Source organism: Lates calcarifer, linkage group LG17 (assembly GCF_001640805.2).
Source record: "Lates calcarifer isolate ASB-BC8 linkage group LG17, TLL_Latcal_v3, whole genome shotgun sequence".
Classification (NCBI taxonomy): Eukaryota; Metazoa; Chordata; class Actinopteri; family Centropomidae; genus Lates; species Lates calcarifer.
Genome location: NC_066849.1, coordinates 11,596,197 through 11,612,432, shown reverse-complemented (window position 1 = coordinate 11,612,432; position 16,236 = coordinate 11,596,197). Strand labels below are relative to the sequence as shown.

Genomic DNA, 16,236 nt, shown 5'->3' with positions numbered 1-16,236 from the left:
CGTACCGCAGTAGGCGAACTTGAGGGAGAGAACACAGCTCTCGTGGAGGTGCAGCTGGTACTTGTCAGGTTTGGAGACGTGCAGGACTTCCACGTTACTGCTCTCCATTCCCACAGCCAGCCACTCGCCTGTCGGACAGTAGCCCAGAGAGAAGATCTGGAGATGGAGGGAGAAGAAAGAAAGGAGACAAAGGAAAGGAGAGAAAGAAATGAGGAGATGAGAGCATTAAAGCATTAATGATCATCAGTAGCCTGTCAACACATTAATGCCTATTAGTCTAGACTGCAGCAAGTTGATTTGTGTGTGTGTGTGTGCTGCTGTGTACCTGCGAGGTGAAGTCATGCTGCTGGAGCTGCCGTCCCTCCCGGAGGTCCCAGCAGCGGACTGTGTTGTCCAGCCCACCCGTCCACAGCTTGGTGCCGTCGTTGGAGATGTCGATGCAGCTCGCTCCATCTGTGTGGCCCTGGAACTGCCTGAGAGAGGCACCAGCACACACACACACACACACACAGGAGATTCAGAGACAAACACTAACAAACGCACATATGTACTTCTACATCTCTCTCTGGCTACCCAGTCTCTTCTCTGATCTCTATTACAGTAGGTTTGTTTTTCTCATTCTCTAGTTCTCTGCTAACCAACATTTCACAAATGGTGCTATTATCTTCTAAATGGATTTTCCTACTTTCCAGGCATCACCTGGTTTTTATTAATTCAATAGTGTGTTTTGAAAATGATCACAAAGAGAATCACATATCTTCAATATTTTTGGTGAGGTTACTAATTTTGCACAAAACTACACTGAAGGAATGCAAGTCTCTCCACCACAAAATAGTCCCAGGGCAATAGACTGTTCTACAAGAGAAGTTAAAGATACACAGACTTATTATTTAATGTTCATTTAGCAACACTTTATGTCCTGCTATTCAGCATTCACAAGCGGTGTATAAACGTTTAATAACTGGTTCATGACACACTATAATGTATTTAAAGTGTTATAAGTGTTTATTAATGTATTTACTTAAGTATTACCCTGTGAGCATCCATAAGGAAAGCATTGTTAAAATAAATAATAAATAAATAAATGCATTAATAAACATTTAAAAATCTATTTACAGCTACATTACAGTATGTTTTTTTAAATGTTATATACTGCTAATAAATGCTAAATAAGGGGATTAAAGTGTTACCATTTGTTTTTATAGGGACAAGTATTTAGCATGGACCAGTGCCACATACCACAGCATTCACAGTCCAAGCTAGTTGGCAGTGCTTGTCCCTTGATACATAGATGAGTGTATTAGTTGGCAAAGGATTGAATATTTGGGTGGGTCTCTCATCATAATATTTCATTTTGAAAAATTTGGGGGAAAAGAACTACAGCAAATACAGTAATTCATGCTTTGGGATCGACTGGTAGTAACATTAGGGGGTGGGAGCATAGAGGTAAAATCTCCTGGAACAACGTCAGGAAAAAAAGGATTTTCAGAGATGCAAGGTTCCTCTTCCTCTCTGTTGGACACATGCAGGCGCACACAGGTTGATTTGTGCTGAATTCGTCCTCTGTATATCTATAATGTTTTCTCTCTCTCTCGCTATAACTGACTTTATGATTGACAGAGAAGATGTGAAATTTCAGAAATTGCACCATTTCCTCCTTCCCTCTGTGTAGTCGTCCCTCTTCTCTGATTTCCCCCAATATAACTTCTCTCCTCTCCTGTCACTCCTCTTGTCCTTTCTTGTTTCTTGAAAATTATCTGGCTATTTCCCTTTTTTTCCACCGCTCTCCTTGTCAGACCGGAGGATGCTTTTTACAGCCTCCTCCCCTCTCCTCACTCACCTGACCAGCGTCTGGTTGTGAAGGTCCCAGACGACGATGTTGCCGTCACTGCAGCAGGAGAAGCAGACCTTGTTGTCGGGGGAGATGGCCAGGGCGTAGCAGGCGGGGGCGGACGACGTCAACTCCGCCTTGATGCGGGGAGTGGGCGTGGCCAAGTCCCAGATTGACAGCGTGCTGGCCTCTCCGCCTACGATCAGGGTTCGCCCGTCGGAGAGCAGCTTGCAGGAGCGGATGTAGTTATCCCTGTTCTGATTGGCCACGATAAAACGAGAAATATAAACATTTATATTCAATGATATATGCTGTAGTTCAGTGTAATTGACGACAAGGGGATATGTGTATGGAGTTAAGCATGCTGCTACAGCAGTATCCCAGCAATAAATAAAGATGCTGGAGGATGTGGCTTTAGGACAATAACACAAAGGTAATTCATCATCTAAAGTGTGTTTTTATGTGTAAAAAACAAGAGCATCACTATTGGTAGTACTAGACACAAGATAGTCCACAGACTTTAAATATGAGCCCTAAAACCATCCATCTAACGGTCTCCCCTCGTCCCTCATGTCTCACCAGACAGTCCAGCTGGGCCATGGGGCTCTTGCTGCCCGGCTGGCTGATGTCCCACACCTTGACGCAGCCCTTGCCTCCGGTGTAGACGTGGCGCGTCGAGGTGCTGATGGTGACGGCGCACACCACCTCTCCGTGGTTCAGGGTGTGGATCTGACGGGCGTGGCGAGGGATTCCCGGGCCCAGCAGGGCGTCTGGGGGAAAGGGCACCGGCTGCATCTGTCCATCTGCGCTCACATGGAACGAGTAGGCGCTGGAGAAAGGAGGATGGAAGGGAACAGAAAAGGATGAATAAATGAGAGATTAAAGGCTGTGGCAAAAACATTAAATCAGACTGACAGTTTCTAAAAGAGGAGTTTTTTTAACTATAAAGTGTACAAGGACATTTAAGGCTGCTAAAAAGTTTCATAACGTTTATGTGTAGACATTTTTCCAACAATCTACCTCATCTACTTGAACTTGCGATTTCTGAATTACCCAGAAATACCTTTAGGAGACTGACACTGAGTGACTAAAACCAGACATTTACCAGTATCTGGATAACTAAAAAATTTTGTCTTTAACTATTTGAGTCTATTGAAGCTGCTCTGCAAATATCACTGACTTCATCTACACTGGCCATTCATCTGCAGAAATACGAAATATACTCCAGACAACAAAATGGAGCCAGACATGGGAGGCTCATTGTTAACAACTGTTTAAAGGATGAATACTTTCTTGATGTATGAGCACATATTGTTTTATTTAAACAGAGGAGCTGCAGTGCTGTGCTTGAAGACCTAACAAAGTTCTGGAGGCGCCAAACTATATTTTTATTAAAATATTCTCTTCCTATTCTCCATTCAGTCTTCATCTTTTCTCCCCTTTTATTCCGCTGGTGTTGAGATTGAAATTTGAGGAGAACCTGCTTGCAGTTAATAGTGAACAGGTGAAGATTTGAATGATAGTAGGCAAGGAGGAGGAAACTCACGGTTTTCCGGAGGCGGCTGACTGCAGGCTGGCAGACAGCCCAGGGACCCTCATATGTGGGTGTGGGGACTCATAGCCCACCTGGAAGAGACACAGAAACCCTAATGTGAGGAAAAAAAATCCCTGAAAAAATCCCTGGTTAGAGCAGACAGGAAGGAGGAGGAGAAGAAGGCACTCATATAAATGGGTAATACAGAGACAGTATCAGATGAAAGATCAGAATGAAATGAGATCATATAAAAGTAAAGAGACTTTTCAAGAGCCAAGGTCAGAGATTCTTAACGATAAATGACAAGCTCTCCTTCTTCCCACCCCTCTCCCTTCTTTCCTGTATATAGAATATCCCGCTTCTTGCCCAGCCTGACAGGTTTATATGCTGAGGTATTACATATGACAGTGACACTGGAAAGACAAATTATCTGCAGAGCGTTGGGCTCACCACAGGGGACCGCCCGTAGCCTGCGGCAGCTGCTGCCGCCGCCGCTGCAGCTCCATTCATCTGGGGGGAGACCAAGTGGAGGCCTGCACCGTAGCCCGCCGCCCCGGGCAGGTCCCCGTTCACCCCTGGAGGAGGAAGTCCAAAGGCCCCTGGAGGATATGCTCCCTGCACCGCCAGAGGGTTTCTGAGACCAAGAGCTGGTGTAAGGAAGGAAGGAGGGAGGAAAAGATAGGAAAGAGGCAATTTGTTGTGAATTATAGAAGTGAACAAATTATTGATTGAGGCAAAGAATACTGAATGCCATGTCTTTCCAAGAGAATTAAATATCACTTAAACATAGGATAGAAAGGCTGCACATTTTATTAAGGTGACTCCCTCTGCAGAGCCTGTCAGTGTGTGAGACAGCTGTGACTGACAGGCTGTGAACAAGCTGCCACAAAAAGCAGGACAACACCACCGACTGCAGCACTAGACCACTACTGACCCCTGCTGGTCACCCTACCTTCCTGCAGCTAGCCAGAACCTAGGGGTGTGTGTGTGTGTGTATGTGTGTGTGCTCATATAAACGTCCTCTGTATCCTCCCTCCTGCACGTGTAGCTGCGTCTAAAGGCGTGTACGTATGCATGCACAATGACGTGGGCGTGCAAAAGTGGTGTGGGGGGCTAACAGGTGATGTGAGTAAAAAAGAGAGAAAGAGATACACTGGAATAGATGGAGGCTCATTATGAAGCAGCTCACAGTCACAGTCCATCACCTCTCCTAATCTTTCCATTTAAAAAGTGAGGCGCACTGAATATTTTTTGCCCACAGCTGCTTATTAAGTCCAGATGGTGGTCGGTGGTGGGGAGCTGGCTGACACCCATACCAACTACCCGTGGCCCGGTGTTGATAGAATCACTGCATGTAACAAAGCCAGGACCAGCTAAAAAGCTGCCTCTGCAAATACAAATTCAGTATTTTTTTCAAATGATCCCCTGTGTGCAGTGAAAGCTTGTGTCCCTGAGAGAAGGGCTGGAGACATTTGTCTTTTTAGTCTCCTCAGCAACATGGCAAGAAACAACAAAGACTTTTTCCAGTAATACCAGCAAGCCTCACAGTTACACTTCACATCAAGTTAAGGTCCTCTGAAACTCAGTGCTTCCTTGCAACAATCAAATACAGACGATGTGTTCCTTGGGGGAATAAAAGCAAGCTCATGAGAAGATCTTACCGAGGGGGTCGACGCCAGGCTTGCCCGGGACAGGTCTGAACTGCGGGGGTCCGCTTGGACCCGGGGTGTTGGACTCCTGAGACATAGGGGTCCCCGGCTTCATACCTGGAGTGCTGGACTTCTCCCTCTGGAAGGGCGGAGAATAAAAAGAGAAATGTTGTAAACAAAGAGGGAAAAGGAAATAAATTGAGAATGAAAAGTGAAATAAACAGACTGCCTTTAGAATTACGACGCCAGCCGGGGAGGAGGAAGAAGAATGGCAATGAAAAGCACACAGACAAAAACAGAGAGAGAGAGAGAATGACAAGTCAGGATGACTGAGGGCAGATGGGACCTGAGGAGTGCTGTGGGATTTCAGCACCCCAGACTGAATGTGTGTGGGATGTTGAATATACACCATAATAACTCCAAGATGAACTACTGACCCCAAACAAAACAGCAGAAGACAGTGTGTGCTGACAGCATGGAAACACTGATGCCCTGTGCTGAAATATATCATGTGTGTCCTGTCTCCATAGATGTCTGCGGTGCACACGTGACAATATCACCCCCAAAATTTCTCTTTTTTATGTCTGTGTGCGGTCCACCTCACAACACACAAATCCATGTGTTCTTTCACACAGATGCGTTCTTTTACCTGTGGGGGCTCTTTGCCGCGGGAGGGGGAGGTGGCGCTGCTGGAGGAGGCCAGGGAGGTGGGACTGGCCTGTGGTGGGCCTTCTTTACGAGACGGAGGCATCTTGTCCAAGCCGTTCTCCCTGGACGAGTAGGACTGCACGCTGCGGGGGGACGACGGGTCCTGAATTCAAAACAAATAAAAATGTATTACACAAGGAAGAAATAAAGAAGTAATGTTAATTAAATCATTCATTGTGTAGTGTTTTAGGACTGAAGGCTGAATCTATCAGTGTTCTCTTAGTTTGTTGACGGGTTCACTGTGTTTCAAGTCAGACTTAAAAACAACAATCAGGTGCTATTATGAATGTGGTTTGGCTTTTGCCAAGTTGTAATCATGACTGGCCAGTCAGACATCACTCCCTAACGTGTTTAAAATGTGTGAAAGTCCTGTTCTATGTGTAGGTATAGGCACCCACTCACTATTGTCTTATGCACAGTGGACACCTAGGTATTCATTTGGATGTCATCTTCATGGGAAACAATCTTTATTTTCCAGCCGCTGACAACCTTCCTGCCCATTTTGTCTGAACTCATTCATAAAACTTCAACAGCCCAATACCAGCAGCTTTGTAAATTAAGGTTTTTAAAATGTGTAGACAGTTTGAACCGCAGTGAGGTGCATGTGTGCCTATGTATTTTATGGTTGTTTACTGAGAAATGAGGGCAGGCAGAGGTGGATGAGGACAAGGGGGAGTATTGTTGTTATTATGATTATTCAGATGGCCCTGCTGGGTGTGTTTACATGATGTATGCAGATGAAAGCGGTGAAGTGAGGCCAAGATAGGCCAGCGGCCGCCTACTAACCTCATCCACCACCAAATTATCATCACTCTTATCCGCATCGCTGCCCTGTGAGAGAGGAGAGAGAAAGAGAGATTAGATATTCTCCTCTGCTGTACGATGTTATGTAGATTACATGTAGAAATATAAACACACACACGCACACAAGTCATACACAAACAGAGGTGTCTGTGTGTGCATAACCTGATGCATCTGAAAATGTTTTCTAAGACATTTTTTTTGCACTTTCCCAAGAGCTTTCATTTCTTGGATTGCAAATTGAAGAAAATGAAAACAACCCATCTTGACATTTTATTGCCTGAGATGGTTGAAAGTACAGTAAATGCAATAGACACTACAAATGTAATTAATTAACTTTGGATGTTTAACTTGGAGAGCTGAAATCCTCAAAGGCATTGCCCATGTTTTTTAATATTTGAGGTTGCACAATGCGATAATGCTGAACTTGATAATAAAAAATCTGCTCAAAATGAATCTATCTCAGGCAGAAAATAATCCCTCACAATGTTTAATATATCTGCTTTCCCACAATGACACCAATAGCACAGTAATGACAGCAGGGAGTGTGAATATTTCAATTACTGTCTAAAAAGAGAGCAGGTCTCTGAAGTCCACTGTGCAGACACCAGTGGTCTTATCTGACAAGGACTGGCAAGGTTGGGTGAAACTTTCCCTCGGTTACTTAAACATTTAACAGTGTTATGAAAGCGTCCTCACATAGTCTGTCATGAACTCCTTCTCATCAGCTTTCCTCTTCTTCCCGTTGCTGAGGTAGTCTGCGGCGCGACCCTTATCCCCATTGGAGAGAGAGCTCTGCAGAGAGGAGAGGAGGGGTGAGGAGGGGGAAAGGAGAGGGGTGGATTGAATTGAGAGAAGAGTGAGGCCAGGCGAGTGTGGCAAAGAGTAAAAAAGGGAGGCGTGCACAGGGGAGGGAAAGGGGGGCACAAAGAGGTGGAGGAGAAGACGGTGGAAAGGAGCGAGGAGTGAAGAAAAAGGGAGTGAGGGCAGAGAGGAAGGAAGAGGGTGATAATGAGGTGAGAGGGACTGCATAAATCACGTCGGGCTCATAAGCTGCGGAGATGAATGCGAAAGAATATCAGCCTGCATCGATTGGCCAGCTCACTGTAGGAGTGAGAGGGAGAAAGAGAATGCTTCAAGTTTTCTTTCTGGCCAGAGAAAGAACTGTGAAGTGGTCTGAATGTATTTTGGCACTGACAGTTTTTTTCAAACCAGTATTGTCACAACTGTATAGTGACAGCAATGTGGTGTTGAGATCTAATTGTTATCATACAGATACCAGCATTGATGACTGCAGTCTGGTTGTCTACAAGCCAAAGACACATAAGCCAGTAAGATGCCGTTTTTAGACTCAAACATTCAAAGCTGCCAAAACCTGTGTACTTTTAATCAACAACAGCTTTTAATCAGCAAATACATTTCTAATAATTTCCTAGAAAAACCTACCGAATGTAAAATATAATTGAATAAATGTATAAGGAGAACAGAGTATGGAACTTGTGTACAAAATGTACGGGCAATGCTTATTTACTTCTGTTATAATGAAGCACTTATTTTAAAGAAATTCCTATTTCCCCATGTAATTAGTACCACATTACAGTGGTACAGTTCTTTCCAGGAAACTTCGTGGAAATTGTTATGAAATCATTTTAAAGTTGGACCCATAAAATAAAGTTTACAGATTTTCTTTTTTGACTCAATGTCAAATGCATCATTTAAGACATAAAATAAATAGTTATAGAAAATTCAGTATGATATCTGTATTTATAACTTTTATTTTGAAATTTCTACAGTTTTAAAGTCTAAGAAATCATTTTAAAAAAAGAATTACACATAAAGCTTTTGAGGAGTTGATAGGCGTGAGAGTACCTATATGTGTGTAATTAGTACTTACTGGTCCTGCTTCACGGTCTGTTCATTCCAGACAGCAGCACCCAACACAACCAGGTACCAGGCCACAGGACAGCAAATGCAGATAAGGACACACACACACAAACACAAACACACAGAAATCCAAGATTATACGCCATCACTTCACATCACTCTGCAGCTGATGACTCAGTGGAAAAATATCCCTGAGGAGTGTTATTATCAGCAACACTCCTGCACCCTGCCAAAAATCCAAAGCAAAGCCAATCATCAGAATCCATCGAGCCAAGCTCCAGTGTTTACTCTACTCCCACCTCAGAGAGACGTTTTCATCTCCAAGAATGCAATCCAGCTCTTGTCCTGGTCCTAAACTCATCGAGAGTTTTACACTTTTACCTTGAGAAAACACACTGAAGCATAAAACGAGTAAACATGCATCATTTAAAGTGATCCTGTACCTCTGTGGTGCTCCGCAGCAGCAGCGGCCGCTGCTGCCTCAAGGTGGGCTCTCTCATCCTTGGCGGCCAGCTGGGCCCCCAGAGCCCCGGATAGGGCGAGCAGGCTGGATCCTCCGCCAAGCGCCAGGCCAGGGTGGGGCAGTCCTGATGGGTGTGGGCCCACTGGCAAACCCTGGGCGTGCTGGGAGAGGTGCTGTGCCTGGAGCTGCTGCTGTACAGTGGAGGAATAGAAGAAGAGACAGAAGGGGAGAGGAGACAGGAGAAAGAGATCTGGGTGACTTACAAGCACTGGAGGAAGTGGCTTGATAGGAAGTGATCAAGAGGAGGAAAGGAGGAAGGAAAGGAAGGGAACTAATTGCTGCGATGTGCACGAGAGGGAAATACTGAGGTCAGGGCAGTGGCTCTGGAGCCAGATCAATCTGATGGGAACTAAAGTGACAACTAAAACTGAAATATTGTTGAAAATTTGGTTTTAATTCACAATGAATTTTATTTTTCATTAAGAAATCTGGAAAATTATATGGGCCATTTACCCAGGCCCATCATTTAATTCTGATATTTTTGGGCTGATAAGGACACAATTTAAAAAAAAAAAAAGAAATGAAATATTAACTAGTAAATCAGCATATTTTAATGTGGGCCAAAGGATGTTTGCCTCATTAAAAGGAAAAGAAAAGAAGGAAAAATAAATAAATGGGAGTATACGGTACACACGCTATGAGGCAGAGGGGGGAGCCCACGTACCCCTATCGAAGCATTTAGCTCCCCCATGGTCACCTGTTTGGCGCGTTCCATGGCCTGGACCACCTGTTGTTGGTGCTGTGGAACAAACCAAGAGGTCAGTGAATGCAGGTGGACTCAGAATTCAATACTACAGCAAAACTTTTTTTCACCTCTGTAAACTGAATTAATATTAATCACATGTAATTCTTAATTAGTATGAAAGAGTATTCATACTCTCAAACAAAATCTTTGAAATACTGTTTTTTCCCCCTCTGGGAATCATTTGAACGCATGCAAGCATTTGGCGTTCGAGGAAAATGAATGTGCTTTGAAGTTCTGTCCATCTGTAGCTCTGTGTGTGTGAGAGAGGGAGATATTGATAAATGTGTGTAGTGTGCATGTGCATGCCTTCTGTGTGGGCTGCTGTCAGGCAGGAGAGAGACTGCTGAATACTGTAGTGCATGTGTGTGTGTGTCTGTGTGTGTGTCTGTGTCACACCTCCTGTGACAGGAATGGGATGAGCTGAGCACAGATCACATTCAACCGCTTGGCAATCTCCGTCTGAAAGAAAAAAAAAAGATACTGTCACTTTGATGAATAAACACACACACACACACACTTGCACAGCCAAGATTAAGCATGAACAAACATGAGGACACACAAATTCATAAAGATTATACACATGCGCATACACACACAACACACATACATCGTGGCTGTGGCCTGTTTCTCCCAGGGCCAGTGTGGTAAATATTTCAGCTGCTTACATCTGGTCCATGCAAATGGAAACTCTGCCAGGGAGTTTGGCTAAAATATTCATGGACAGCATCTGCTGTGGCCACAGCCAGCCCACACAGTGTGTGAGTGTGAGTGTGAGTGTGTGTGCGTGTGCATGTGTGTGTGTGTGTGTGTGTGTGTGTGTGTGTGAGAAAGAGAGAGGGTGAGAGAGAGAGAGAGAGAGGGAAAGAGAAGGAGAAAAGATGCAAGATTCACCAGCTTTTCCCTCTGTGTGTGTGTGTGTGTGTGTGTGTGTGTGTACGAATGCGTTTCTGGTGTGTCCTTGCATGTCTGTGTGTGTTTTTGCACTTTGCATGCTTGAGTGTGTGTGTATATGTGTGTTTGTGTTTCCTGCTGGGGGTCAGTGATTCTTGCTGTGGGTGTGTGTCTGTCTCGATCTGCTCTACTACACAGCCAACTCTTCCTCCCTCCTTCCCCTCATCTCTCTTTCCATCTCTCTTTCCATCTCACTCCATTTATCGCTCTTTCCACCCATCCCTTGTTACATTTCTCCCTTCCTCGTATTAGTGCAGTAATCAGTGTTACAAATGCTGCCATGTGATGTCTAACACGCACACACACACACACACACACACACACACACACACAGACACACACACACACACACACACAAACACGTTTAGCGGCAGGCCCAACAAGACCGTTAGGGCCAGTAATGATATGCATGCAGAGATCATGACAACATCATTATGGCCGCAGGCTGTTTGTCTTCTTGACAGCTAGACTCTGTGTGTGTGTGTGTGTGTGTGTGTGTGTGTGAGTGTGTGCGCTAGCATGTGTGATAATGTGCGTTTGTGTGTGTACACGTATACACACACACTCCCCACCCCATTCTCCCTCTTAAGTGATTTATTGATGCCGGACTGAACTTCCGCCCCCTCCCTTTTCCTCGCTCTTCCTCTCTCATGCTCTCTCTCTCTCTCTCATTCCTCTTGCTCGCCCACTTCTCTCCCTCCCTCAACTCTCCATTTTTCAGCCAGGCGGCGTGTTCACTGCCCCCCATCCCCTCCCCTTCCTCCTTCCCTCCATCCTCTGAATCCATCACCCCCCACCCCAAGGGAGACACAATGATTTCTTGTTAGAGAACTCCAACTACTAAATGACATCTTCAGGAAAGAGAGAGAAAGGGAGAGAGGGAGAGAGAACATGAGCAATCGAGAGAAAAGAGGATAAAGAGGAGAGGACAAAATGAGAGAGGGGGGGAAATGAAAAGAGGAGGTGGAGGAAGGAGAGGAGGAGGAAAAGGGCAGATTGGGTTGAGGAAATGACAGCCAATGAACGAAGGATGTGGGAGGGAGAGGAGAGATAGAGAAAGAAGAAACAGAAGGAAGGCGGGGGAGGAAAATCGAGATTGGGGTGGGGGGTGGGGTGGGGGTGGAGTGGCGGCAGCAGCACGTCAAAAGCGAAACGATTGAGATGGCGAAATGAAATGAGAGAGAGAGAAAGAAAGAGAGAGTAGACGGCAGGAAGGCAGTGACCTGATTTAAAGTGAAATTCAGCATGGACTGTATGTCTGCAAGGAGACAGAGGTGGAGGGAGGATGTGCAAAGAAAAAAAAAGAGATAAAGAGAGAGAAAGAGAAATCAATGGAGAGGAAGGGAAACAGAGACAGGGATGGTGAAGAAATGGAGATTAAGAGAGAGAGGCATTAAAAAAGACAAGCAATTGAAAGGAATGGAGAAAAGAGGAAAACGGGATGGAGAAGCAGGGCAGGAGTGGGAGGGAGGGATGGATGGGTGGACGGATGGAGGGATGGAGGGAGGTAGCACAAAGGCAGTAACAGACAGGGATTTATGATGGGTGAGAGGGGAGGCTGTTCTGAAGGCTTGGGGAAGGACAGAGTATTCTCATCTGTCTGTGGTGGAGAAATGAATTCTGTTTGTGGATCCTATTAACGCCTCCACAGCATAACGGTGCTATATAGGTCCATCAGAGAGAGGAGTGACATTACAGTGGTAGAGACACAGAGAGAAAGCGACACAGACACACAGACAGACACACACACACACACACACTTCCCTGAAAAATATTAGTTACTGGGAGAGGAGCTGATGGGGGCAAAAGAAGGGAGGCAGTGATGATAATGATGCAAGAGAATAATGTAAACCTTTAGGAGTATGAGGCAAGGGAGATGAGAGAGGGAGAGAGACCTGTAAATTTGCAGAGAAAGAGGACGAGAGAGAGAGAGTTCACTCACCTGTTTGTGCATTTCAATGTTAAGGCCGTAGGACATCTCATAATACTGAAATACAGGAGAGAACATCCATTAATATATGTGATTGTACATGAACCAGAGTATAAGGAGACTGACAAGGCTTTCATATGTGGAGAAAGTAAAGCTTGAAAGATTTTATTAAAAAATAATTAGAATATTTATTTACAACAGGATTGCGCTTATAGACAGACATGCACATTTTAAAAAGACTGAATAAGGAAAGAAGAGCACAATGCATTTTAAATCTTAACCCAAAAAAAAAAATCTTGTCTAAGGAATTAAATGGAAATTTCTAAAGTTGAATCATTAGACCTGATGAAAAATAGCATGTTAAGTTCAAGGCACGTTATTTTTCATCTCCAAAAAGCTGGAAATATTCGTATCCCAGCAGCAGTTATAAAAAAATGATACAAATAACAGAATGCAAACTCATCTACGTCTATATTTTTCCTACTGCCGACAAATCCCATGGAAAGCTCAAAACCAACTATGAATTAAGTGGGCTTGCCAGATATACTCACTAGTTCACCAAATATGTATTAATCTGCTAGGTCTGGATCCCAACAAATACACTGTTTACACTTGTTTAATCAATGTTTTTTTGTCTATATTGTTATGAACTGTTTTTAAAACATTAACAACATAGGACTGAACTGAGTGTTTTGGTCTTTTCACATTTGTTGAAAATAACAAAATTTTTGAATGCTGCCTGCCTTATACTCAACAGAGAGAAACAAAGTAACATATTTCTTTTTTCTTTAAATGACACAAATGAAACATTTCTGCTGTCCCTTACAACTGATGTTATATTTACATAAAATGACATTTCGGTCATTGTTTTTAAATAAATTCAACAGTGTGAGCCCTGAGCCACTCACAAAATCTTTTCCTATGCTCCCGCCTCAGACAGTGCCAGCCCAAGCATGTGCGCTCTGAAGTGCCCATATGTCCCTAAAAGCACATCGCCACTAATTTCACCTTGACTCCGCTAAAAGTCAATGGCTCTAAAATGACCCTGAGGCACGTTTTGGAAGCCAGAAACCCAAAGAGAGGCAGGCAAATTGTCACCAGGCAGAGTAAGGTGACAGACTATTGCAATAATCATGTCTAATGTGAGCTTTCTGACCCTAGCTTTCATCCACAAGTACAAGGAGCTGTGAGGAATGCAGTAGCAGCTCTGTCGGTCTCTCTACCTTTGGAGATGGACGAAAAAAGGAGAGCATTTTAAAGTCAGATGCCTCGAAAAGTGACAGGCTGACATTTGCTTTTCAGCGTGGCTGGTTGTGGAGAGAGGAGATTGGCAGTTGGGCAGCCAGAACAGCCTGGCAGGATGGGAAAGGAGATGGCAGGGGTCCTCTCTCTCCAGACATCTTTCCTGGCAGTTAGCACGCATGTGTGTGTGTGTGTGTGTGTGTGTGTGTTTGTAGCACAAGTCAGCAACTGTGTAGGCGTGTGTATCTATGCGCTTTGTGTGCATGTTTTCCTCCATGCGTGTGTGTGTGTGTGTGTTCTCGGCAAGTGTGCGCCCTCCTCTTTCTGTGTGTGTTTGTCTGTGTGCCTCCATAAAAGACGCCTTTCCTGGCAGCTCTGCTTGGCAGTTGGTGTGCCAAGTTTCGCCTGTTGCTTAGCAACATCCAAACTCCCCCAAATCATCAGCCAAGAAAGGAGACCTGGCCTGTGCTTGATGCCAGCTACCCCCTCTCCCCATCACTAAAACTTCAATCCCCACACCAGTCCCTTCTCTGTGCCAAGATTGCCACATAGCTCTTTTTTGGCATAGCAGGTTCTGGGCAGCCCACACTCAGTCAGCTGTGGTTGTGTGCGTCTCTGATCACAGGTAAATCAAGACTGGAGGTTTGCAGAGTTAAAAAAGAAAGACAAAGGATTTTGGCCTTTTCTTTACCAAGAGAAAAGATTTGTTGATCATGTATCCTTTACAATCATATTGCCGCAAATGTTCACACAGAGTAAAGAAACACATTAATGCTCCTGTGCTATCATCTGCTGAGAGGAGAAAGTGCGTAAGCTTCATTTGTTTAAATGCCCAAATTTTCAGGGAGCATTCTGGGATCCAAACCATTGTCACGTGGTCACCTCTAAAGCTTCCCCTGCCCTCAGTGATGAGATGCAAAAGCATCAAACTTATGGGACTATCTGCAACGTGTGATCAGACAACAGGGCAGTGTGGGGGCAAATGACTGACAACCAGTGACAAAGCAGTGAAACAACCTCAAGTCTGAATTAGTCAGTGGGCTGCAAATAACAACACTTTTGATGATAGATAAATCTTGTGATTATTTTAATTTAATCATTTCAGCTATAAAAATGTTATATTTATAATGTTAAATATTGACACATTAATCATAATTTACCATACACCCAAGATGACACACTCAGATTTCTTGTTTTGAATAACCAACAGTCTAAAGCCCAAAGTTATTCATTTTACTGTAATTAAAAAAAAAAAACAATTAGCAAATATCCACAAACAAGAAACAAGTACTTTTTGGTATTTTTGCTTACAGGATGACTTAAACGTTTCATCAGTTATTAACATTCTGTTCGTCAAGTGAGCGATTAATTGACTAATCATTTCAGCTCTGCTAGAGTTTGGCAACATCTCTGTGAGGGTTCAAAGTTTGATTTCCACTTGGCTCAAGTCATGTAACGCAAGACATACACTGAAGAACAGTATCAAACTATTCCTTTTATATTTTTATGTTGCATTCTCAGTTGAATAAAAATAATTGTTTGAAATGTCCAACACTAGTGCCAATATGTTATCTCAGTTTCATAACTAAAATGATACTTACCTTGCCATATATAAACAGGATTTTCAATAATTCTTTTCATTTAAAGATGTCAAAGATCTCATATGTGTATTGTTCTCTGAACACAAGCACTCATACGAGAACGTTTCCCAAACATGTGAAATTTTGATTGATACCAGGAACAGTGTGACCAAAGAATAGATAGAGCATTAATCAGGCCACACACTGGAAGCCATTTTTTCAGTGACTGAAAGTTTGATAGTCAGTGTTACAAACACACTGGTACCAAAAGAGTATGAGGTTCTATGCGCAGGCCTGAACAGATGGCCCAGGAGTACATATCTTAGACACAAAAAGAAACATTCGCAAACACAAGCACAAGACTGCACGCCCATGTAAGTGCTGTTTATTCTGCAGTCGTATAATATGTGTGCGTGTGGTAGTGTGTGTGGTCTTGTGCGTGGTTTTTGGTGGGTGTTGTTTGGCAGCTGTTAGCAGATGAAAGGGATTCAGCGGACTTGGCACTGCACTTGTTGTGAGTGTACGCAAAGAGACACGGCCTGTGTGTGTGTGTGTGTGCCTCACCATAACGTAGTGTCTCTGGATCTCAGTCTTTTCTGTGGCCAGTTTCTCACACTCCAGTTTCAAGCTGCAAGAGAGACAAGAGTGGAAAAAATAAAACAGGTTAGTTTTGATTTGTATCACATTACAAATAAAAACATGTAATGCAACTCTCAACATGGCAACAAATTACTACTCCTCCTCTCTCTCTCTCTCATTCTCTCTTTCTCTCACTCTCAGTGGGGGAGGAGGGTGCAGGGTGACTGGGGTGCTGACAGCCCATTATCACCTCAGAGCAGAGCAGAAATAGACGAAGTC

At 43.9% G+C, this 16,236-nt stretch overlaps 1 protein-coding gene across 6 annotated transcripts in view; it reads right to left on the bottom strand.

The window, feature by feature from the left end:
- tle2a (TLE family member 2, transcriptional corepressor a) overlaps nucleotides 1-16,236 on the bottom strand; it is a 39,458-nt gene that overhangs the window by 1,145 nt on the left and 22,077 nt on the right. Inside the window, exons 3-18 of one of the 6 annotated variants that reach the window (XM_018673416.2) lie at nucleotides 15,943-16,006; nucleotides 12,569-12,613; nucleotides 10,072-10,134; nucleotides 9,565-9,669; nucleotides 8,851-9,061; nucleotides 8,418-8,434; nucleotides 7,223-7,318; nucleotides 6,509-6,553; nucleotides 5,664-5,825; nucleotides 5,027-5,153; nucleotides 3,816-4,012; nucleotides 3,378-3,457; nucleotides 2,411-2,660; nucleotides 1,841-2,088; nucleotides 326-473; nucleotides 6-156 (exon numbers count right to left, since the gene is read on the bottom strand). In XM_018673416.2, the coding sequence (XP_018528932.1) occupies nucleotides 6-156; nucleotides 326-473; nucleotides 1,841-2,088; nucleotides 2,411-2,660; nucleotides 3,378-3,457; nucleotides 3,816-4,012; nucleotides 5,027-5,153; nucleotides 5,664-5,825; nucleotides 6,509-6,553; nucleotides 7,223-7,318; nucleotides 8,418-8,434; nucleotides 8,851-9,061; nucleotides 9,565-9,669; nucleotides 10,072-10,134; nucleotides 12,569-12,613; nucleotides 15,943-16,006 (2,009 nt within the window). The remainder of the gene's footprint in view (nucleotides 1-5; nucleotides 157-325; nucleotides 474-1,840; nucleotides 2,089-2,410; nucleotides 2,661-3,377; nucleotides 3,458-3,815; nucleotides 4,013-5,026; nucleotides 5,154-5,663; nucleotides 5,826-6,508; nucleotides 6,554-7,222; nucleotides 7,319-8,417; nucleotides 8,435-8,850; nucleotides 9,062-9,564; nucleotides 9,670-10,071; nucleotides 10,135-12,568; nucleotides 12,614-15,942; nucleotides 16,007-16,236) is intronic. The other 5 variants (XM_018673417.2, XM_018673418.2, XM_018673419.2 and 2 more) reach the window with 5 other exon arrangements.